The sequence below is a fragment of the Argiope bruennichi genome, chromosome 3 (assembly GCF_947563725.1).
Source record: "Argiope bruennichi chromosome 3, qqArgBrue1.1, whole genome shotgun sequence".
Classification (NCBI taxonomy): Eukaryota; Metazoa; Arthropoda; class Arachnida; order Araneae; family Araneidae; genus Argiope; species Argiope bruennichi.
Genome location: NC_079153.1, coordinates 54,306,829 through 54,330,980, shown reverse-complemented (window position 1 = coordinate 54,330,980; position 24,152 = coordinate 54,306,829). Strand labels below are relative to the sequence as shown.

General features: G+C 31.2%; 1 protein-coding gene across 1 annotated transcript in view; it reads right to left on the bottom strand.

The window, feature by feature from the left end:
- Positions 1 to 4,948: 4,948 nt before the first annotated feature.
- Positions 4,949 to 24,152, bottom strand: part of LOC129963842 (synaptotagmin-12-like) — a 131,669-nt gene continuing 112,465 nt past the window's right edge. The window contains exons 7-9 of the mRNA XM_056078417.1: positions 12,839 to 12,959; positions 8,205 to 8,338; positions 4,949 to 5,176 (exon numbers count right to left, since the gene is read on the bottom strand). Of these exons, the coding sequence (XP_055934392.1) occupies positions 4,979 to 5,176; positions 8,205 to 8,338; positions 12,839 to 12,959 (453 nt within the window). The 3' untranslated portion in view covers positions 4,949 to 4,978. The remainder of the gene's footprint in view (positions 5,177 to 8,204; positions 8,339 to 12,838; positions 12,960 to 24,152) is intronic.

The window sequence follows — 24,152 nt, the reverse complement described above, 5'->3', positions numbered from 1 at the left end:
TCCCTTTTTTTCCCTTTTCTTACTTCTGTGCGTGCCGCTCTGCGTTTTCTTGTATATAATCATGCCTACCACTCGGAATAGAATAAAACGAAATTAAAAATACCAAGTCACTTCACTGTTTCGAACCTGCATTCTACTTCAATCAAAATATGTTATATATATATATATATATATATATATATATATATATATATATATATATATATATATATATATATATATATATATATATATATATATTGGCTGGATAGCGTTGGTGAACGCGACTCTGAAGTGTATGAGCAAGTGCTCAAGAAGGCATCATCGACGAGATAATGATCCCGGCCACGATTATGGGGCTACAGATGTGTAGCAATGGCATCGATGAGCTGGTGTTAGAACGTAACCAGAATTATTTAATAGAAATCTTAATGGATCTGCATGCTGTGACACAGCAAAAAGCTACAGAGGAAGAAATAATAATTTCAACAGCGCAACAACCTTCCAGTGGAATAGGTAGATGATGAAAGCGTGAGAAATAATAACATTGTATGTTGAGAAGCATTACCCTAATAAAGTAGTAACAATGCGTGCTGCAAATTCATTTAACGGTAACACTGTGTTTCATTTTCTCTAAATTTTGAAGTGCTGCCAACGATAAATGTCTTTAGGTAACTTTCTTGTAAAAAAGGCATCATTATAAGTAGAAAAAAAATGCATTATTATAAATTTTTTGAGTGTATTTTTTTCGAAGTGATACGCATTGTCCTATTTTATATTGACTCCTATAGAAAAAATTGTGTCAGTGAAAGAGCGTTTCTCATTACAAGCAAGATTTGGGAACGAAGTAAGCCCTTTAAGCACTGTATATAAAAGAAGTAAACTTTTAGCCATCGTAACTAAGGATGTCAAAATTGGGTTCGTAACTAAGTAATTCGTAATTGGGTTCTTTCGAATATCATAACTAAGGATGTGTATGCATCTCGGTTTCAATCAATTTGACTGATTATATCTAATGAGCTTTTTTGCATACATCTTCATTCCTTTGTGAAGCAGTATGTGTTTTCTTTAAAAAGTGAAGTCATTTAGTATTATACTTCCGAATCTAGTTTGATAAAACAAGAAATGACCAAGCCAAGGGTTATAAGAGATATCATTATTACAATACTTCATAATGCGGAAACATATGTAGATGCGTAAAAAAAATTCCGTTCTTCAATCAGAAAAATGAGAAATTTAGCTGCTGAGCACGCATGCGTAGAATGTAACGTTTTGGTTTTGGGAGTAAAACTTGATAATGATATCATCATTTTTTTTTCCTACTTTTTGAAGAGTAAATATGGTAGAATACCATACAACGATAGAAGTATGTATCAAGAAGGAACAGCAAACAGTCATTAACTGAGAAATATTGCTTTTTACACTGTCCAGAGACATTGATCTATCAAGGAAATTCAACTTTTAAAAGCTTTGAACAAAAGTCACTTTCTTACGGGACAGTATGGGAAGATGGGTCACTTCAATAACTACGAGACTAAATATATCACAAAGGCAAATCAATGCCAAAAAGTTATAATTTCATTAATTTTTTTAAAAATAATTTCAGATTAAATTTTGATTTGCTTTTACACATTTCTTTTAGCATCGTTGACAAAGTGACCACTTGTTGCATATAGTTGTTTTCTATGATGACAGAATTTGTGGCATAGCTTTGCTTTTACATATTTTCTTTTAGCATCGTTGACAAAGTGGCCACTTGTTGCATATAGTTGTTTTCTATGATGAAAGAATTTGTGGCATAGCTTTGCTTTTACATATTTTCTTTTAGCATCGTTGACAAAGTGGCCACTTGTTGCATATAGTTGTTTTCTATGATGACAGAATTTGTGGCATAGCTTTGCTTTTACATATTTTCTTTTAGCATCGTTGACAAAGTGACCACTTGTTGCATATAGTTGTTTTCTATGATGACAGAATTTGTGGCATAGCTTTGCTTTTACATATTTTCTTTTAGCATCGTTGACAAAGTGACCACTTGTTGCATATAGTTGTTTTCTATGATGACAGAATTTGTGGCATAGCTTTGCTTTTACATATTTTCTTTTAGCATCGTTGACAAAGTGACCACTTGTTGCATATAGTTGTTTTCTATGATGACAGAATTTGTGGCATAGCTTTGCTTTTACATATTTTCTTTTAGCATCGTTGACAAAGTGACCACTTGTTGCATATAGTTGTTTTCTATGATGACAGAATTTGTGGCATAGCTTTGCTTTTACATATTTTCTTTTAGCATCGTTGACAAAGTGACCACTTGTTGCATATAGTTGTTTTCTATGATGACAGAATTTGTGGCATAGCTTTGCTTTTACATATTTTCTTTTAGCATCGTTGACAAAGTGACCACTTGTTGCATATAGTTGTTTTCTATGATGACAGAATTTGTGGCATAGCTTTGCTTTTACATATTTTCTTTTAGCATCGTTGACAAAGTGACCACTTGTTGCATATAGTTGTTTTCTATGATGACAGAATTTGTGGCATAGCTTTGCTTTTACATATTTTCTTTTAGCATCGTTGACAAAGTGACCACTTGTTGCATATAGTTGTTTTCTATGATGACAGAATTTGTGGCATAGCTTTGCTTTTACATATTTTCTTTTAGCATCGTTGACAAAGTGGCCACTTGTTGCATATAGTTGTTTTCTATGATGAAAGAATTTGTGGCATAGCTTTGCTTTTACATATTTTCTTTTAGCATCGTTGACAAAGTGGCCACTTGTTGCATATAGTTGTTTTCTATGATGACAGAATTTGTGGCATAGCTTTGCTTTTACATATTTTCTTTTAGCATCGTTGACAAAGTGACCACTTGTTGCATATAGTTGTTTTCTATGATGACAGAATTTGTGGCATAGCTTTGCTTTTACATATTTTCTTTTAGCATCGTTGACAAAGTGACCACTTGTTGCATATAGTTGTTTTCTATGATGACAGAATTTGTGGCATAGCTTTGCTTTTACATATTTTCTTTTAGCATCGTTGACAAAGTGGCCACTTGTTGCATATAGTTGTTTTCTATGATGAAAGAATTTGTGGCATAGCTTTGCTTTTACATATTTTCTTTTAGCATCGTTGACAAAGTGGCCACTTGTTGCATATAGTTGTTTTCTATGATGACAGAATTTGTGGCATAGCTTTGCTTTTACATATTTTCTTTTAGCATCGTTGACAAAGTGACCACTTGTTGCATATAGTTGTTTTCTATGATGACAGAATTTGTGGCATAGCTTTGCTTTTACATATTTTCTTTTAGCATCGTTGACAAAGTGACCACTTGTTGCATATAGTTGTTTTCTATGATGACAGAATTTGTGGCATAGCTTTGCTTTTACATATTTTCTTTTAGCATCGTTGACAAAGTGGCCACTTGTTGCATATAGTTGTTTTCTATGATGAAAGAATTTGTGGCATAGCTTTGCTTTTACATATTTTCTTTTAGCATCGTTGACAAAGTGGCCACTTGTTGCATATAGTTGTTTTCTATGATGACAGAATTTGTGGCATAGCTTTGCTTTTACATATTTTCTTTTAGCATCGTTGACAAAGTGGCCACTTGTTGCATATAGTTGTTTTCTATGATGAAAGAATTTGTGGCATAGCTTTGCTTGCATTTTTACTTTCTCATATGCGAAGTATGGAGAAAATATAATAATCGTCAAAAAACTCGAAATCGATATTTTGACGAATATTCATTAGACTTCCCAAATTCGAAAATCACGTTTTTGATTAATGTCCGTCTGTCTATGACAAAGGTAACTCAAAACCGATTTGAGCTAGACAGATGGAATGAATTTGGTAAAAAGCTTAAAACCAAATTTGCAGATTTCTGTTCAAATGTTGAACAAAATCCGTTCAGAAGTCTCCTGTCCGGTGGTTCGAATATAAGTTAGCATGAAAAATACAAAACTAAGAGAGCTAAATAGATAAAATTCAGTACACCGATTTAACATTTTTATAATAGGCCCTTATTAAATTTTAAGTGAAATCCAACTAGGGATTGAACGTCTGCCAGTCTGTACTTTCAGAAGCATGCGAACGAGATAACTCAAAACGTAATGATTTAAATGCACTAAATTTTGTACATGATTTTGCAACTTTAAGTGTCGTTTAATGTCAACTTTTTGTTTCAATTGGTTCAGAAAAAAAGCTTCTGAAACCCAAAAGATTTTTGGATACTTTTGACAGCATGCCAGGAGTTAATCGCCAAAATATTCGCCAAGGATCACATAATAGAGTCAATAAAAATGCTAACTTCACGCCAAAGGTTATTATTTCTTAACTATTGTACGCCCAATTCCATGCAAGGCGTTCACTTGAATAACATCTTTATTAGAGAGATGTGAGAAAATTTTTGGGAAACTACTCCCGCTGATTTTATAATAATTTATGTGAGAAAATTTTTTTTTCTTATTTCCTTCAGGTTTTATGCTAGCAGTTTTAGAAAGATACTTTCGCATATTATAATCGCGTTCAATATTTGTAATAACGCGTCAAAAAATGTTTTTAAATCTATTTTTCTAATGGTAAAAAGTCTCAAATCCTTCATAACTTGAAGAGAAATGAGTTTTTGAATTTTTTTTTTTCTGCCAGCAGGAATAAGTCTTTGATTCGCAATTGTAGCAGCATTAGAGAAATAGCTAATTCAATTAGATTATTTCTAGTATCAATTTCAGCTAATTGTAGTTTAAAGATTTCAATTATACAACAGCATTTTAAAACCCTTTGTATCTGAACTAAGTTTAAAAAAATATAAGCTATTTTTTTTTCAAACTTATCTAATTTCTGTTAATTTTCAGCCATAACGCAGCCGAAAGCCAGAGCGACAGATGAATGATTACATGGAAGAGAAACCTTTGCTAGCGAAAGGCCTCGTTTTTAATACACTCAATACCAATGAAACACAGTAACATGAATATCGAGGACGATCACGTGTTTGTTACCCATCTCTTTTCTTCAGGGGATGCCACATGGCGATGGGCTTTCTTGGGGCCGATATCATCTGGTTCCAGTGAGACAGGCTTTTCCCTGAGCAGTTGGGCCCTACAAAGATATGGCCCACTGCGGGAGTCTTCCCTTCAGCCTGGTACTCTGCCAGGGTGAGGCGCAATTGTATATTCTGAAAAAAAAGTGTAAACTACATATAACATTTTGCAAAATTTTGCTTAACCTTATTATTGTAATGTTTAGATAATGTTATTATGCTTCCTCTTTCCACTCGATCTAAAATCCTGCCACTTTTAAGAGATAGGCATTTCCCTTCTTCGAGGTATTATGACGAAAATTTATCCAATAGTGCAAGCAGTGCAATGCTCAGTTACGAGTACCAACTATTTATTTCACGAAATGAAACACAGATAGTAACACACATCTGAGGTGTGGTCAAATGCAATATTTCCAGAAATCAATAGCTCACATTTAAGTATCAAATTATTACTAAACAACGGCAATAACGCAATAGCGCTTCGAATAGTTAGAGCGCTCCCTTCGTGATCGACACTCCAAAGGGAGATTTGTCCACTCAATGCATCTATTTATATAGTCTCCTGGCAAGGTTTAGAATTTTATAGAAGGATCCCAAACCTTGGTTTTTTAATGGAGATATGGCCTTTCTGTTCTTCATTTTTTTAGAAGTTGAATTTTTGCCGCCGAGTAGGGGGCCATTGACCTGACATCCATTAAGAGTATTTGTAAAATTCTCTCTCTTATTATGAAATTAATTACACAGAGAAGCAGTATTACACATTCAAATAGTATATTATTTATACACCTGAGACAAGTCAGGATCAGGTGCTATCTGCTGGCCCCAATTCAGCAAGGGATTTTCAAACGCTATGCTCAAATTGGCTCCGTATTTGCAATAGCAGATTATGACGTATTCCACGTTATTTATATTGCTTATTCCACATTTGCATCCAGTTTTATATAAGAGAATTCAATCTGAGACCTTTTTCCCATTCAGTAACATTTGGATCTTTGATATTGTTGCGATTAGGGCTACCTTTCTCACTGATACTTTTTTTAGAAAAGGATATTATGTATAATATAAAAAGTGTTAATTCTCTTTCATATAAATTGTTTAAAAAGAAACTATATGACCTTTACAGCTTATGTAGTAATAATCCTATCGCTGAAAAAAAGATAATATTTTAATAATTGATAAAATTATAATTAAATCCTGATGATGGCGTTCCTTACCATATTTTTATAATTTGTTTTCCCCAATATTTTTTCAATTGATGACTTTTTACAAATACTTACATAATGTATATGAAGGTTATTTTTAGTAATAAAAACATGTTTTTAAAAATTTAAAATCCTTGCTTTAAAATATTATAGCGATAAATTATACTTATTATAAACTAGCTTTTTCAAAAATTATTTTTGGATGCCATTTTAAATACATATTGCATATTTGTTCTTGTTTTGATAAAGGCAATTTCTTTAATTTATCGTTTTTTAATTAGAAATATCATTCAAAATCTTTAACAAATTGCAAAACATAATATTTATTAAATTTTGTTTACGAATGCTAAATTCATTTAACACTTTTTCGCAACACTCAATTGTAAAAATGAGAGATACTGTTGGAAAGATTATAAGTAAATTGAAATTTTAACGTTATTTGTAATATATTTTGATTTTTAACGAAATGTTTAAGAAGGTTATTACTCTTCATATTAATTGTGGCGTAATTATTTTACACATTTAATATTTCTTTTCTTTTTAATCTTTTTCCTTTTTGAATAGAAACTTTTGACATTTTTTTAAGAAACAGATTGTTTCGTAAATTATTATAGTCATTCATAAATTTCTACATTCTCATCTTTAATATATTTCATATAATTAGTATTATGTAGCTTGAAATTTATTCTCTTTTAAGTTCGCTGTCAGATAGTGCCTCTCACTTAAAATGAAAAATTGGTTAAAATTAATCAATTTATTAATAATTAAGTTTTGAAAATTTTAAAATAGTTTATTATTTTCGAGACCGCATAACTGCGATCTCGAAAGCGATCACTTAGCAGATCGCAGATCTGCTGAGTGAAAAACAGACTATAAAATTCCATATTGAATAATATCAAACAAGTTATATAAACGATGCAAGGTAAGAAAAACTTAGATTTTATTCCATATTTAATATATGAATATATGAACAAATATGAATATGATTGTTAGAAAATATTAAATGAAAAACGTCTGAATGATTTTTTCGTATGCGACGATAAAATAGTGTAATAGTAAAAAAAATTCGACCTCGGAGATTTTGACAAATCCCCACATTTCAGATCCCCCTGAACTTGAAAATCAGATTTCTAGAATTATGTCTGCTTCTCTATCTGCGAATACGGCAGCTTAAAATTTCGTGTATGGATTTAATATCAAATTTGTATTCCACCAAATTTTGAACGAAATCCATTCTATCTGGATTTGTCTGTCTGTCCGACAGCAAGTGGATGCAATAACTACAAAGTGTAAATATCTAGACACATAAAATCAGACTGCGGTTTAAAACTGCGATTTTTATCTCTATGTAACTTTAATGTTGTGTTAACCCTTTCTAGGGCCGTGGGAAGTATGCTTCCCACCAAATTTATCAATCTTTGTATGAATTTATGTAGGTTGGCATAAGTTCTGATAATTTTTTTTAGAAAGACAGAAACTTAGAGGCTTTAGTTCTTTATCTTACACAAAATGATGCGTTTTGATTTGATACTTAATTATTAATTAACCAAATTATTTAATTAATCAAATTAAATTTATCTAATAAGCTAAATGAATCCCTTTTCTTATTCTAATTTCAAGTCTAAAAATATTTTGACATAATATGGCTAGAAAAAAAAATGGCCCTTTAAAGGATTAAAACAAAATATTAGTACCAAACAGTACAAAAACCACGCCATACTAAATTTTAAAATCAGTAAAAAATGCTTTTAAAACTAAATCAATAGAATAATTAATATATCATATTCATGAGTTTGAAATGATACGTCTTGTAATAAGAAAAACGTGATTTGAATGGATCGAAGGCCTGGCGGTATGTGCAAAACAAATATTCTTTTTATAGTGATTGTTCCGATTGCGGATTTTATAGGAAGAAAATGTAACGAACAATAGATGAGAACAGGATTTAAAATATTCATTAAAAATATATCGAGTAATACCTGCAAAGCCGCAGCTGGGACTGAGAAAATCATCGCCTCGTTGAAAACAGGATTCCTGTCGCCCTTTTTGACTGACGTCTTTTTCTTGCTGATTTTCTTTCCCTTTTGCAGCAAGTAGATTTTCACAAAAGGATCTGAAAATAAAAGAGGTACGAGAAATTAATAAGATAAGTATTAAATTGTGTAATTTCAGTGTCACTTATAACATTTTTTGTTTTTTTTTTTAAATTTCTTAAAATTTATTATTTAAACATATTTACTAGACATCATTGAAATGCTGTCTTATTCATCAATAGGGCTTTATACCAATACAAAATGTATTGCTGTATAAATTTTTCAATTTAATTTAATTAAAAAATGTTTTAAGCATATTTTTCAGCAGAATCACAAGTATTCTGGATGAATATTACACGTACGACGGATGACAATGAAAATTTTTTTTAGAATTCTGGGGGAAAAAAAAATCAGTTTTTAATAAAAGTCATTTTTAAAGTTTCAGATATTTTTTCCTTTTTATTTTACAATCTAAATTACCATCCTATTGTGAACCTAAATCATTATTGGCAAAGCAGGTTGTTGGAAATCAAGTGATATATTTACTTAATTCTGAGAAAAATCAGTAGAAGATTAAATTTTTAGTATTTGAAATACTAATAGTAAAAAATGCCAAGTTCTACAATAGTTTATAAATTAAATTGCATTGTTTAAAGGCTAGAAATAGCTGAAAGTGCCCATTTTTTACGAGTTTTAAGGGTACTAAAGGAAAGTATGAAAACTGCATAGTAAAATAAGCAGAAGGCGTGAAATGAAGATAAACTTAAAAATATTTTGCAATATGAATATTGAAGTTTTAAAATACATTTAAGAAATATTTTAAATATTTCTTAAGCAAAATATAATCAAATAATAAATCAGTTTTAATATCATAATAAATATTAAGAAATTAAGACCAAATTGCATAAAATAATTAATAGAAAATTTTAGAAACCGTTAATTCCGCCTGACAGTTAGTCACCAAATACGGTTAATTTTAGTATAATTAAAGTTTAAATATAATTTTTGCTGGCATTCAAATGATCATCGAAATTGAAAAGGACCGTTAATCCAGGCTGACAGTTGGTCACCAAATGCGGTTAATTTTAAAATAATTTTAGTTTAAATATAATTTTTGCTGGCATTCAAATGATCATCGAAATTGAAAAGGACCGTTAATCCAGGCTGACAGTTGGTCACCAAATGCGGTTAATTTTAAAATAATTTTAGTTTAAATATATTTTTTGCTGGGATTCAAATGATCATCGAAATTGAAAAGAATATTAGTTATTATATTTATTTCGGTTCTTTGCATTCTGTTTTAAATCTCTTTTTAAGTTGAAACTTGAATATTGAAGCTTTAAAATAGTCTGCCGAAGAAGAAATTAAGACCAAATTGCATAAAATATTTAATAGAAAATTTTAACGATCTTTAAACTCAGCGGATAGGTCGCCAAAAAGGGTTAGTTTTAAATTCAATACAGTTTCTGTAGAGATTAAAAGTTCATCGAATTTGAAAAGAATATTACAATAGTTATTATACATATGTATATCTTTCAATTGTGTGTTAAATCTTTTTACTTTTTAAGTTACAATGTGAATATTAAGCTTTAAAATGGTCTGCTGACGACTAAATTAAGATCAAATTGCATAAAATTTTTAATAGAATATTTCAGTGACCATAAATCCCGGCGGACAGTTGATCGCCAAAAGTGGTTAGTTTAAAATTAAATAAGTTTCTGCTGGGATTCAAATGTTTATCGAAGTTGAAAAGAACATTAGTTATTGTACTTATTTCTGTATTATATATATTTATGTTTGCATTTTGTTTTGAATCTTTCTATTTTTTTAAGTTACAATGCGAATACTGAAGTATAAAATATTTTGCTGAAGAAGAAATTAAAACCAAATTTGCATAAAAAAATTAATAGAAAATTTTAGAGGCCATTAAACCCGCCTGAAAATGGTCGCCAAAAGCGTTTAATTTTGAATTAAGTGCAGTTAAAGTAATCGAAGTTATTACAATTTACAATGGACTTATTTCTGTTTTATACATATATATTTGCATTCTGTTTTAAATCTTACTACTTTTTAAGTTTTTATTCGCGTTTAATCTAATTCACTCTTACTTATTTTAATATAGTAAATAGTTTGCGCTGTAAACTGAACGAGCATTTATAATCAATATGAATTGAAAGTTCTTCACGAAACAAACATAAAATCTTTTCAAATCCTTGTACTGCTTTTACAATGCAAAGTACAACTCGTATTTCTGAGATATTAAAATATCTTATTTCTCTTCTCTTTTCAGTGAATTTCACTTTCTTGAAGAAAGACAGGTTTCGTCCATTCAGTTGAAGTAACTTTAGGAAGCAGTCGTAAATTCCGCTCGTAAAAAAAATTGTGACTATAGCTCGTAAAATCGGATCGTAAACATGTATCTCAGGAAAGGAAAAACCGAACTTAATTGCATATTTCTAAAGTCTACTGCCCTTACAATTCACTTGGAATTTTTAAAAGACGTAAGGCTGATTTATTTAAATTCTTACAGCGCGGAAAGTAACTCAGGTTTCTTTAAACTATAATACGATTACGAGATCTATTTTTATGGCGAAATCTGTGTTTTATCTAGCAATAAAATGTTTACTGGCTTGATTTTAATAATAATAATAATAATTAAAAAAAAAAAAACCTTCGCCATGTTTTTTAGAGATGATCGAACAAATATTTTTTTATGGAAATTTAATCCAATGTTCCAATGGTTTAGTATGTTCTTTTTCTTTATATATTGAAAAGAGTAGGCATGAGATATGTACAACTAAATAAATTTGCTATGAAATGCCATTCCCAGATACTTATACTCAGATACTTACATTCTAGTATGTCAAGTATACAAAGAGAAAGTAATGCAACAGAAAAAAAAAATCTATTTTAAGATTTTGTTGACCTTTTACGTTTCCAATCTTCCTGAATTTGAAAAACATATTTTTAGTATTATTTCTGTTTATGAACACAATAATTAAAAAAATGCTCTGAGCTAGATGGATAAAATTTGTTATATTTGTCTCTATTCCAAATTTGTAAATTTCTTTGAAATTTTTAATGAAATCGATCCAGTGAACTCGATATCTATAAAAGGAAGAAAACTAGATGCATAAAATTTGGTGCTGAGATTTGACCATCCGTTAGTCTGTACTTTCACAAGCACATAAACACAATAACTAAAAAACTTAGTGATTTATAAATGAAATGATTTGTGTATTTGGCTTCTTCCAAAGTTAACGAGCTATTCTTGATGAAGTTGTGCCATTAGGTATTAGGAAATGTCGGCCAATGAATCTTGATGGTAGTGATGGACATCGTGCCATCGTTCTAGTGTTGTTGATGCTTTTTGCTTTTATTGTTATTTTTGTTTAAAGATGTGAAATGCTTTTTCTTTATTAATGTTTTTGAAGATAACTGTTCAAAAGGATCATGTCAAATCAATTTTTTTTTAAATCTTCTGAAATCTATGACATGGAATTTAATAAGAATCTGATGTTATATTGCAGTCATCATTTTCCGCTAACTACTTTGATACTTGCTATGACTATGCGCACTAATGTTTTTTCTTATACACAGAAACACAAATTGCGGTTTTTTGGCGATAATAGCCAGGGAAAATTCTGTATATATGGGCTTATGTTTCAAATGAATTAATTTCAGAAAAACAGGAACAAAAATTGGTAAAAAAATAAATAATGTCCTGAAAAATTCTTCGCATTTATGCTCTTATGATGCGAATGGATTAACCCTTATGTTCATTTTGTATAGTATACCATAAAACTTTATAAAAATATACTACCACTATAAAATAAAAATATATAAAAAATATAAAAATATAAAATATAAAAAATATTTAAAAAATATAAAATATAAAAAATATAAAAATACAAAATATTTAAAAAATATAAAATATAAAAAATATAAAAATATAAAATATAAAAAAATATTTTAAAAAATATATAAAATATAAAATAAGCTACCTATATACATTCTTTTTGCTTTTCTTCAAAAAAGCAATCTTGCCACGATAAGGGTTAATTTCTGAGAAAAAAGGAACAAAAATTGGCCGAGGAAACAAATAATGTCCAGGGAAATTTCACGCATATATGCGCTTATGATTCAAATAGATTAATTTTAGAAAAAAAAGAACAAAAATTGGCCAGAAAATAAATAATGTCCTGGGAAATTCTTCTCATATATGCGCTTGGGATATAAATGGGTTAATGTAAAAAGAAAAGAACAAAATTTGGCTAGGAAGCAAATAATATTCAAAAAAATTCTACGCATATATGCGCTTCTGGTGCGAATGGATTAATTTCAGAGAAAGAAAGGAACAAAAATTGGTTAAGAAACAAATATTGTCCTGGAAAATTCCGTGTATATTTTGCTTATGAGAAAATTGGGTTAATTGCAAAAAAAAAAAAAAGAGGAAAAAAATTAACTATATGAATAAATCAAAGCAAGCAAAATTTCGACAGGGATTTATTATTTCGGAAAAAAGGCACAGTTGCTTACAAAAAATTTATGTAACAGACAGACAGATAAAAAGTATTTACCTGCCGTTTCTTTACCATCTGTCCACACAAGGCTCCTAGCCTTCACCAGGACAACTGTCAACCGCTCAGCAGTGGGGAGATAACTCAAAGAAAACAACAGCTCACCGCAGCCAATGGGCTTCTGAAAGAGAACGAGGAAAATGAGCAAATATGGCGATCTTGACAGCCATACTTTCGTGCCGTTGGCACTGTCACTTATACTATATATCGGAAGGGGATTAACTATTTTTTGTTGGTTAAAGACAAAGTTTGTGATGTCTTTGGGAAGTAAGAGAATTCAGTATCGTATTAAATGTATCAGAGAAAGAGACGATGTCTAAACGAATACTTATAGAATAATAGACTTTTTTGATTAAAACTTTTTGCTGTTATAATTGTGTGTTTTGTGTTGTATTGGAACGGGAATCATGTATTGGCTATTCTATTCAAGACTATTCTATTAAATATTTATTTAATAAATATATTAAATAAGCATTAATTTTTTTTGTTTAAAATAAAGTACACTGAAATTAACATGCTTAAAAAGAACTGATGCTAAAAGATTTAATTAAATTTAAAAACATAGTAATGAATGAAACAGTAATTCTTCAAGCATTAACTTTCCAAATGTAGAATTTGATATAATTAAGTTGAGATTTAACGCTTGAAAGTCTTTTTTACTTAATACTTGTTGTTGTTGCATCTAATAGCACTTGCCATGGACAAGCCAAGGGAGCCTCTCTTATTTTAGTAACGCTAACTAGCGCTAAGAGTACGTCTTAGCTACTCACGCATCACATTCGCTTGCACAACCCCTTTTTACAGGAGGGCACATTCACGCATCTCACAGATAGAACAACAATCCTGCCTAAACCGGGAATCGAACCCAGGGCGCCCAGATTACGGGGAATACGCGCTACCCCTATGCCAGGACGCCGGCACTTAATACTTACAATTATATAAGTGTTGCTATGGTGTAATAATAGTTTCAAGTTTTGTGAAAACAGTCCTGCTATGGCAGTAAAATGTTAATATAAAATAATAGTTAATTGTACATTAATTGGACATTTGATATAACTAGTCAACGAATAAGATATTATTGATTTACAAGACGGAAAGAGGCAGACTTTAGAGTATCGTAAATCAATGCAAGTGGTGTACCTCAGGCTGTCTGAAAAAAAAAAAAAAAGTTAAGTGTTGTGAATTGAACCGGGGAAGTGGTTTTCCCGAAATTTTCTCTGGCGCTTTTCTTACTTTCATCTGTAAAAAAATTGTGAACTGAGAGCGAGGTCGTTGGTAGCAAGATCTCATTGTAAATTTTATTTATTCACATTTTTAAAGTTTTGAGTTATTGCTCTTACATGCATGCAAAAATATAGATGGACAGATGATCAACTCTTTGATGGATAGGGTTCAAAATTTGCTGCAGATCTACTCTTTAGATTCTAAATCCTTGCATCCATTTTGTTTAATTAGCTCTCTTTAAGTTTTGTAAATATCGTGCTCACTTATATTTAGGTAGTCAGACTTCTTCGAAATGGATTTCATTCAAAATTTGACAGAAATATATAAATTTGTTAAATAAATAAAAATCAAGACCATGTACTAAATTTCTTCCGTCGATCTCGAAGTGTTTTAAAGTTCCAAAAATTCCTAAGCGTGATGATCGAAAACCTTTTTTAATCACACCCAACTTAACAAATTCAAAACACAATTCTAAACAGATACGATTCACACAATTTCAGACAGATAAACTCAATTACAAAAATTTGCTTTTTGGACTCTTGGAGGCATGAAATGTGGAGATTCGTCAAAATATCGCGTTCACATTCTTTTACTTTCTTCTTTGTGTAATATAGTGAAAGTAAAATAATCATAAAAAAAAAAAATTCGAACTCGAGATTTTGACGAATCTCCGCGTTTTAGACCTTTCTCTCTCTCTTTTTTTTTTTTTTTTTTTTTTGAAAATGTCCTGTGACAAACACATTTTTGGAAAATGTCCTGTGACAAAGATATCTCGGAAACGTTTTGATCTAGACGAATGAAATTTGTTATATGATGCATCAAATGTGTAGATTTTTATCAAATTTTGTTCAAAATCCGTTCAAAGTAATTCTGTCTGTCCGTCTGTTTGAATATAAATGAACACAATAACTACAAGGCAAACATAATTAAATGGATAAAATTCGATACACAGATTTAACATCTATAGTGTAAACAATTATCAAATTTTGAGCCAAATCCGACAAGGAATTTACCATCTCTGGGTCTGTCTTTTTAAAAGCGTATAAACTCGTTAACTCAAAAACGCATCTCTCGGTCTGTCATTTTAAAAACGTATAAACTCGTTAACTCAAAAACACAGTGTCATATAAATCAAATATCAAATGTAATTTTGTAATTATAATCATAGTATTGTGTCATTTTTTTTTTTTTTTTTGTAATTGGTTGGGAAAAACGCATAAGGCAAATTCGGTTTTCGGAAATTAACTGTATGCCTGAAATTCGCCAAAATCTCGCCAAAGATCACATGATAGATTCAGAAAAAAATGCCAAATACACGCCAAAGATGAATATTTCCTAGTATTGTACGTCAATGCCATGCAAGGCATTCTCAGGGGTAACACCTTTATTAGAGAGTTTGCAAGAACGTTTTAGCGAGACAACTCCCGCTGGTTATGAATAGTACTTTCTCTTTGCTTACGATAAAACATAAATGGATATTTTGTTTGCATATGAGCCGTTTATTTTGAAAATGGGGCAAGTCCATTTTTGAGAAAAATGGAGATAATGAGAGTATAAATAAAACTTCTTATGATATTTTTTATGCATAAACAATTAAAAGCAAAAAAAAAAAAAAAAAAAAATCCGATTCTAGTATTTTGGAGAAGGAAGTTTTAGCTCTTAACAGTATTGAAAATCTGTTTATTTTGAAAGTCGTGCAAGTCCATCTTAGATTGAAATTATTTCTGACCGAATATATTGCGGCAAAATTTAGCTCCAGTTGCTGTATGGTGAAGCAAATGTGGCCGTTTGATATCATGTCTGAAATCTAGGGTGTTTCTCTCTATCTATCTTTGATAATGAAAATCGGTGGTTTTCATAAATCATAAAAAGTATATCTTAATTTTGTGTTACAATAATAATAATATTATTAAGAATATTATATTAATAATTATATTAATTAATAATATTATATTAAAAATATTAATAATATGAAGAGCTAAAACTTCCATTTCCAAAATACTAGAATCTGATTTTTTTTTTTTATATTGTTTACGCATAAAAAATATCATAAGAAGTTTTATCTAAAACGAATATTATCTAAATTTTATTTCAAAAAAGGACTTGCCCCACTTCCAAAATAAACTGATCATATGGATCTTATTAGATGCAGACATAATTAGATGGAGACTTGATTCAAGCCTAATTAGATGCAGCTCTATTTAGATGCGGATCTAATTAGAATCAGATATGATGTGGGCCTTATTAGATGCAGATTTGAATATATCTAGTTATTTACAGCTCTATTTAGATGCGGATCTAATTAGATGCGGATCTAATTAGATGCAGATATGATGTGGACCTTATTAGATGCAGATTTGAATATATCTAGTTATTTACAGCTCTATTTAGATGCGGATCTAATTAGATGCAAATATGATGTGGGCCTTATTAGATGCAGATTTGAATATATCTAGTTATTTACAGCTGTAAATAGATGCAAATGTAATTAGATGCAGTTCTTATGTGGTCCTAATAAGATGCAGATCCGATTCAGATATATATATATAGATATATTTAGATGCGGTCCTAATAAGATACAATTGTATTTAGATGTAGATCTCATGCGCGCTTAATTAGATGCAGTTGTATTTAGATGTAGATCTCATGCGCGCTTAATAAGATGCAAGACTGATTTTGGTCTAATTAGATGCAGACCTGATTCCGATCTAATTAGATGCAAACCTGATGCAGATTTAGATATGAATCTAATTAGATGTAAATCTGATGGGGCCCTAATTAGATGCAGAATAGATGCAGACCAAAGTAGATGTGGATCTAATTAAATGATAGATCTGATGCGAACTAATAAGATGCAGATCTAATTAGATCAAGTTATAAAATTAATCAATGCAATTCTACTTAGATGCAGATCTCATGCAGGCGTAATTAGATGCAAATCTAAATAGATCTAGTTACATGCAGTTCTTTTTAGATGCAATTCTAATAAGATACAGATCTGATTCGGATCTAACTAGATGCGGTTCTATTTAGATGCGGATCCAATTAGATGCATACCTGATTCAGATATATTTATATATGGATCATATTAGATGCAGACCACATAGAGGCCAAATAAGATGCAGACTTGCTGCAGGCTTAATCAGGTGCACATCTGATGCGGAGCTAATTAGATTTAGTTACATACAGTTCAAATTTGATGGAGATCTAATTACATGCATGTCTGATGCAGGACTAATTAGATACAGACCTGAATCAGATCTAATTAGATGAAGTTGTATTTAGAAGTGGGTGTAATTTGATGAAGATCTGATGCGGGCCTTATTAGATGCAGATTTAAATATATCTAGTTACATGCAGGTCTAAATAGATGCATTTCTGATACGGGCCTAATAAGATGCAGACCTGATTCAGATATAATTAGGTATAGATCTATTTAGATACGGTCCTATTAAGATGCAGTTGTATTCAGATGCGGATCTCATTAGCGCTTACTTATATGCAGGACTGATGCTGGCCTAATTAGATGCAGACCTGATTCCGATCTAATTAGATACAAACGTGATGCAGATTTAGATATGGATCTAATTAGATGTAAATCTGATAGGGGCCTAATTAGATGCAGACTAGATGCGGTTCTAATTAGATGCAGACCAGATTCAGATCTGATTAGGTTCGGGCCAAATTATATTCAGTTCTGTTTAGATGCAGGTCTGATGCGTGTCTAATTAGATGCATACCAGATTCAAATGTAATTAGATGCAGTTCTATTTAGAGATGGGCCTTATTAGATTCGGGTCTGATGCCGTCCTAATTAGATGCAGGTCTGATGAGAGTCTAATTAGATGCAAACCTGATGCAGATCTATTTAGATATGGATCAAATTGGATTCAGACCACATAGAGGCCTAATTAGATGCAGTTTTATTTTGATGCGGAGCTAATTAGGTACAGTTCAAATTTGATGCAGATCTAATCAGATGCATGTCTAATGCAGGCCTGTTGCAGATCTGTTTAGATATGTATCTGATTAGATGTAGATCTGATGCATGCCTAATGCAGACTTGATGCTGGTCTAATTTGTTGCAGATTTCATGCTTGCTTAACTTGATGTAGTTCTATTCGGAAACAGATCTAATTGTGATGCAGATATCATGCGAGTCTAATTAGATTTATTTACATTCAGTTCTAATCAGATGCTGTCCTAATTAGATACAGATCTGATTCAGGTCTAATTAGAGGCAGCTCTAGTTAGATGCGGATCTAATTAGATGCAGATATTATGTGTTCCTTATTAAATGCAGATTTGAATATATCTAGTTATTTACAGCTCTAAATAGATGCAGATGCAATTGGATGCAGTTCTTATGCGGGTCGAATAAGATGCAGATCTGATTCAGATATAATTAGATATAGATCTATTAAGAGGCGGTCTTATTAAGATGCAGTTGTATTTAGATGCGGATCTCATTCGCGCTTAATTAGATGCAGACCTGATTCCGATCTAATTAGATACAAACGTGATGCAGATTAGATATGTCTCTAATTAGATGTAAGTCTGATAGGGGCCTAATTAGATGCAGACCTAATGCCTTCTATTTAGATGCGGATGTAATTTGATGCAAAACCTTATTCAGATCTGATTGGGTTCGGGCCTAATTAGATTCAGTTCTATTTAGATGCAGGTCTAATTAGATGCATACCTTATTCAGATGTAATTAGATGAAGTTTTATTTAGAGACGGGCCTTATTAGATTCGGGTCTGATGCCGTCCTAATTAGATGCAGGTCTGATGAGGGCCTAATTTGATGCACGCCTTATGCTGATCTATTTAGATATGGATCAAATTAGATGCAGACCACATAGAGGCCTAATTAGATGCAGTTCTGTTCTGATGCGGAGCTAATTAGGTAATGTTCAAATTAGATGCAGACCATTTACAGGCCTAATTAGATGCAGTTCTACTTTGATGCGGAGCTAAATAGGTACAGTTCAAATTTGATGCGGAGCTAATTAGGTAATGTTCAAATTAGATGCAGACCATTTACAGGCCTAATTAGATGCAGTTCTACTTTGATGCGGAGCTAAATAGGTACAGTTCAAATTTGATGCAGATCTAATCAGATGCATGTCTAATGCAGGCCTGATGCAGATCTGTTTAGATATGTATCTGATTAGATGTAGATCTGATGCATGCCTAATGCAGACTTGATGCTGGTCTAATTTGTCGCAGATTTCATGTTGGCCTAATTAGATGCAGTTCTATTCAGAAGCGGATCTAATTGTGATGCAGATATGATGCGAGTCTAATTAGATCTATTTACACGCAGTTATAATCATATGCAGATCTGATGCGGTCCTTATTAGATACGGATCTAATTAGATGCAGCTCTATTTAGATGCAAATCTAACTAGATGCAGATATGATGTGGGGCCTATTAGATGCAGATTTAAGCTCTGCATCTAATAGGCCCCAGCTGTAAATAATCCAGTTATTTACAGCTCTAAATAGATGCAGATGCAATTGGATGCAGTTATTATGCGGGACTAATAAGATGCAGATCTTATTCAGATATAATTATATATATAGCTCTATTTAGATGCGGTCCTAATAAGATGCAGTTGTATTTAGATGTGGATCTCATGTGCGCTTAATTAGATGGAGGAGTGATGTTGGCCTAATTAGATGCAGACCTGATTCCGATCTAATTAGTGCAAACCTGATGCAGATTTAGATATGAATCTAATTATATGTGAATCTGATGGGGCCCTAATTAGATGCAGAATAGATGCAGGCCAAAGTAGATGCGGATCTAATTAAATGATAGATCTGATGCGGGCTAATAAGATGCAGATCTAATTATATCAAGTTGTATGCAATTCTACTTAGATTCAGGTCTCATGCAGGCCTAATTAGATGCAAATCTAAATAGATCCAGTCACATGCAGTTCTAATTAGATGCAATTCTAATAAGATGCAGATCTGATTCGGATCTAACTAGATGCAGTTCTATTTAGATGCGGATCTAATTAGATGCAGACCTGTTTGGGCTCGGGCCTAATTAGATACAGGTCTGGTGCGGGTCTAATTAGAGGCATACCTTATTCAGATCTATTTATATATGGATCATATTAGATGCAGACCACATATAGATGAGATGCAGACTTGCTGCAGGCTTAATTAGATGCAGTTCTAATTAAATTCACATCTGATGCGGAGCTAATTAGATTTAGTTACATACAGTTCAAATTTGATGGAGATCTAATTAGATGCATGTCTGATGCAGGCCTAATTAGATACAGACCTGATTCAGATCTAATTAGATGCAGTTGTATTTCGAAGTGGGTGTAATTTAATGGAGATCTGATGCGGGATTAGATATGGATCTAATTAGATATAAATCTGATAGGGGCGTAATTAGATGCTGACTAGATGCGTTCTATTTAGATGCAAATCTGATTCAGATTCGGGCCTAATTAGATTCAGTTCTAATTAGATGCATACCTAATTCAGATGTAATTAGATGAAGTTCTATTTAGAGACGAGCCTTATTAGATTCGGGTCTGAAGCCGTCCTAATTAGATGCAGGTCTGAAGGGGGTCTAATTTGATGCACACCTGAGTCAGATCTATTTAGATACGGATCAGATTAGATGCAGACCACATAGAGGCCTTATTAGATTCAGTTCTGTTTTGATGCGGAGCTAATTAGGTACCGTTCAAATATGATGCAGATCTGTTTAGATATGTATCTGATTACATGTAAATCTGATGCATGCCTAATGCAGGCTTGATGCTGGTCTAATTTGATGTAGATTTCATGCTGGCCTAATTAGATGCAGTTCTATTCAGAAGCGGATCTAATTGTGATGCAGATATGATACGAGTTTAATTAGATCTATTTACATGCAGTTCTAATCTGAGGCAAGTCTGATGCGGTCCTAATTAGATACACATCTAATTAGATGCAGATTTGATTCAGGTCTAATTAGATGCAGTTGTATTTTGAAGCGGATCTAATTTGATGCAGAACTGACGCGGGCCTTGTTAGATGCAGATTTGAATATATCTAGTTATTTACAGTCTAAATAGATGCAGATGCAGATGCAGATGCAGATGCAGATGCAATTAGATGCAGTTCTTATGCGGGCCTAATAGGATGCAAATCTGATTCAGGTATAGTTATATATATAGATGCATTTAGATGCGGGCGTAACTGGATGCAGTTCTATTTTTTTTTTTTGCATATCTGATGCGGGCCTAATTAGATGCAGATCTGATCAGAGATGCACACATGAGGCTGTATTATTAACGAAACACAAAATTAAGATACACTTTTTATTATTCATGAAACACTGTACAAACACCGATTTTTATTATGAAAGATAGATAGATAGAAACACCCTAGATTCCAGACATGATATCAAACGGCCACATTTGCTTCACCATACAGCAACAGGAGCTGAATTTTGCCGTAATATATTCAGTCAGAAATAATTTCAATCTAAGATGGACTTGCACCACTTTCAAAATAAACAGATTTTTAATATTATGAAGAGCTAAAACTTCCATCTCCAAAATACTAGAATCTGATTTTTTTTAAAAATTGTTTACGCATAAAAAATATCATAACAAGTTTTATCTATACTACCATTATCTCCATTTTTTTCAAAAATGGACTTGACCCCACTTTCAAAATAAATGGCTCATATGCTGAATCAGATTTACAAAGGATGCACCATACAAAATGCTCTACAAAACTTCGATAGAACGAGATGCGGAATTTAAAATTATCGATTTGCCCTCACAACGTGGAAGACCAAGTGATTTCAGAAATATAAAATTATCTTTTATGTATGAAAAAAAGGAGATCTATTACATCTGAAAAATGCAAGGAAGGGATGGATTTATTACTATATATAATTCCTGTTCACCATGGACATTTTAAAATGTTAAACCTTGAATAAAATTCATTTTAATTATACCTATGTATAAATTGAAAATGTATAATTTCATTGAAATTCTTAATAAAATTGGATTGTTTTTTGTTATGTTATATTTTCTACAAGAATATTCTTTGTTTTATTTCACTTTTTATCAAATGAATAAATAATTGTAAATTTTTGAGTAGCATTTTGTTTTTATTATTAAAAAAAACAGACCGATGTGACAGAAATATTTCCCAATTAAATGAATGTCTACAATAATTCATTAATTTTAAAAGTGAGGCAAGTCCATATAGTTATATTAAAATTCTTTTTTTTTAGTCGGCACTGTAAATACTATTGGATTATAAACTTACATTATCTGGTACCACAAAATACAAAAAATATATCTATTAATACTTACCAATATTTTTAAATTTATTGAAATGTAAACCTTTAAATATCTCCCAATAACAAAAAATGGACTTGCCCCATTTTCAAAATAAACGGCACATATAAAGAAGCCGATACAATTGAAATAAGAACTTGCTGTCTAAGCAACAAATGCCAATGTGGGAATTTCATAACTGAAAAGGTTTACTTCATAAAGTTTATTTTATACTAGCCGCCTTTGGCGACCAGTCGGTTCGCTAATCTTAATGTTCGTTTAAATTTTAATAATTAAATATTTTACGCAATTCCTACTTTAATAGATTCTTCATTAAAATAGTTTTAAACTTTAAATTTTGATAGTCATATAATTCACTCATAGTATTATAAAGGCCTTCAGTCATAACGTAATATGTATCTCTCTAATTTTCTGTTAGCTCCAGTAGAATTTATGCTTTAAATTAAAGTGGAAAGAATTAATCTGCAATTAATATAATAATAATTTTCACTGAAACAAAGCATTTTTTTTATATTATGATTACTGATAACAGAGTCACTGAGCGTTTAAACTTTATCGGCACTAAAGAATATCTTTCTTAATTTATGTAATATCTCAAGAATTTGTCAACAAAATTTTCTCAGATTCATCATGAGCAGATCGATTAATTAACAATGTTTAAATTTAAATGCATCAAACACTAAGAAAATAAAACGAATCTTTTAAAATAATCGGTATAAAACAGGTTTTAAAAAACTACTTAAAAAACGCTGTACTTAAAACTATAAGCATATACAAAAAATATGTAACTAACATAAATACAATTTAATTACAAAAACATGCTACTAACCTAAAAATAATTTAAATCAAGAATCATCCGTTGATAATATTGTCAACAATCAGAACACAATACGCATGCGTGAATTTTCAACGCCAGTTGGGGTAACGCTATGCAGATTAGACATTTTTAATTTCCTTTATTCGGTGTTATTTTAATTCAAAAGTACTTCAGAATGAATCTGAAAGATCGATTAATTAACAATGGTTAATTTTAAATGCATAATTAACATAAAAAAATTAACAGAATCGTTTGAAATAATCGGCCGAAAAATTTTAACCCTAGCCTCATTATTGTGGGGGAAAAACCTGAAGCCTTACTCATTTGGCGTTGGGGAAAATGAAAAGATTTTTTTTGGCAGGAAAGTTAGTTTTTAATTAATAATTAAAATTCTAATTATAAATTTAAAAAACAGGGATCCCAGGTGCACATTTCCGACCTCTAAGGTATACATGTACCAAATTTGGTAGCTGTAGGTCAAATGGTCTTTTCTGTAGAGCGCCAACACACACACACACATTAAGCTTTATATATAAGTATAGATATATATATATATAGTATATTCAAGAATCAAACATATATTTTTTGTCATTCAAAATGAAGATCCAACATTTCTAGGAGGTAAATAGAGAAATACTCAAGATTACGATACAATATATCCGTATCCCCTCCCCTGATACCGTTTCAATTAATTATCATATTGCATTTCAGGAAGTTAAAATGAACATTATGCCATATTTATTAAATACAAGAAATTCTTCAGATAGTTTTTTTTCCAGACGAAAGGCTAAAGAAAGAAATTATTAAAAAATTCGCTGAAACGAATAGTGATTCATTAAATGCAGGTTTACTATTTGTAGAATACTATATTGCGCAAATACTCCCCGAGCGAAATGATCATTGATCTATTTGCTTTGCGAGCAATTTTTAACGCGGAAAA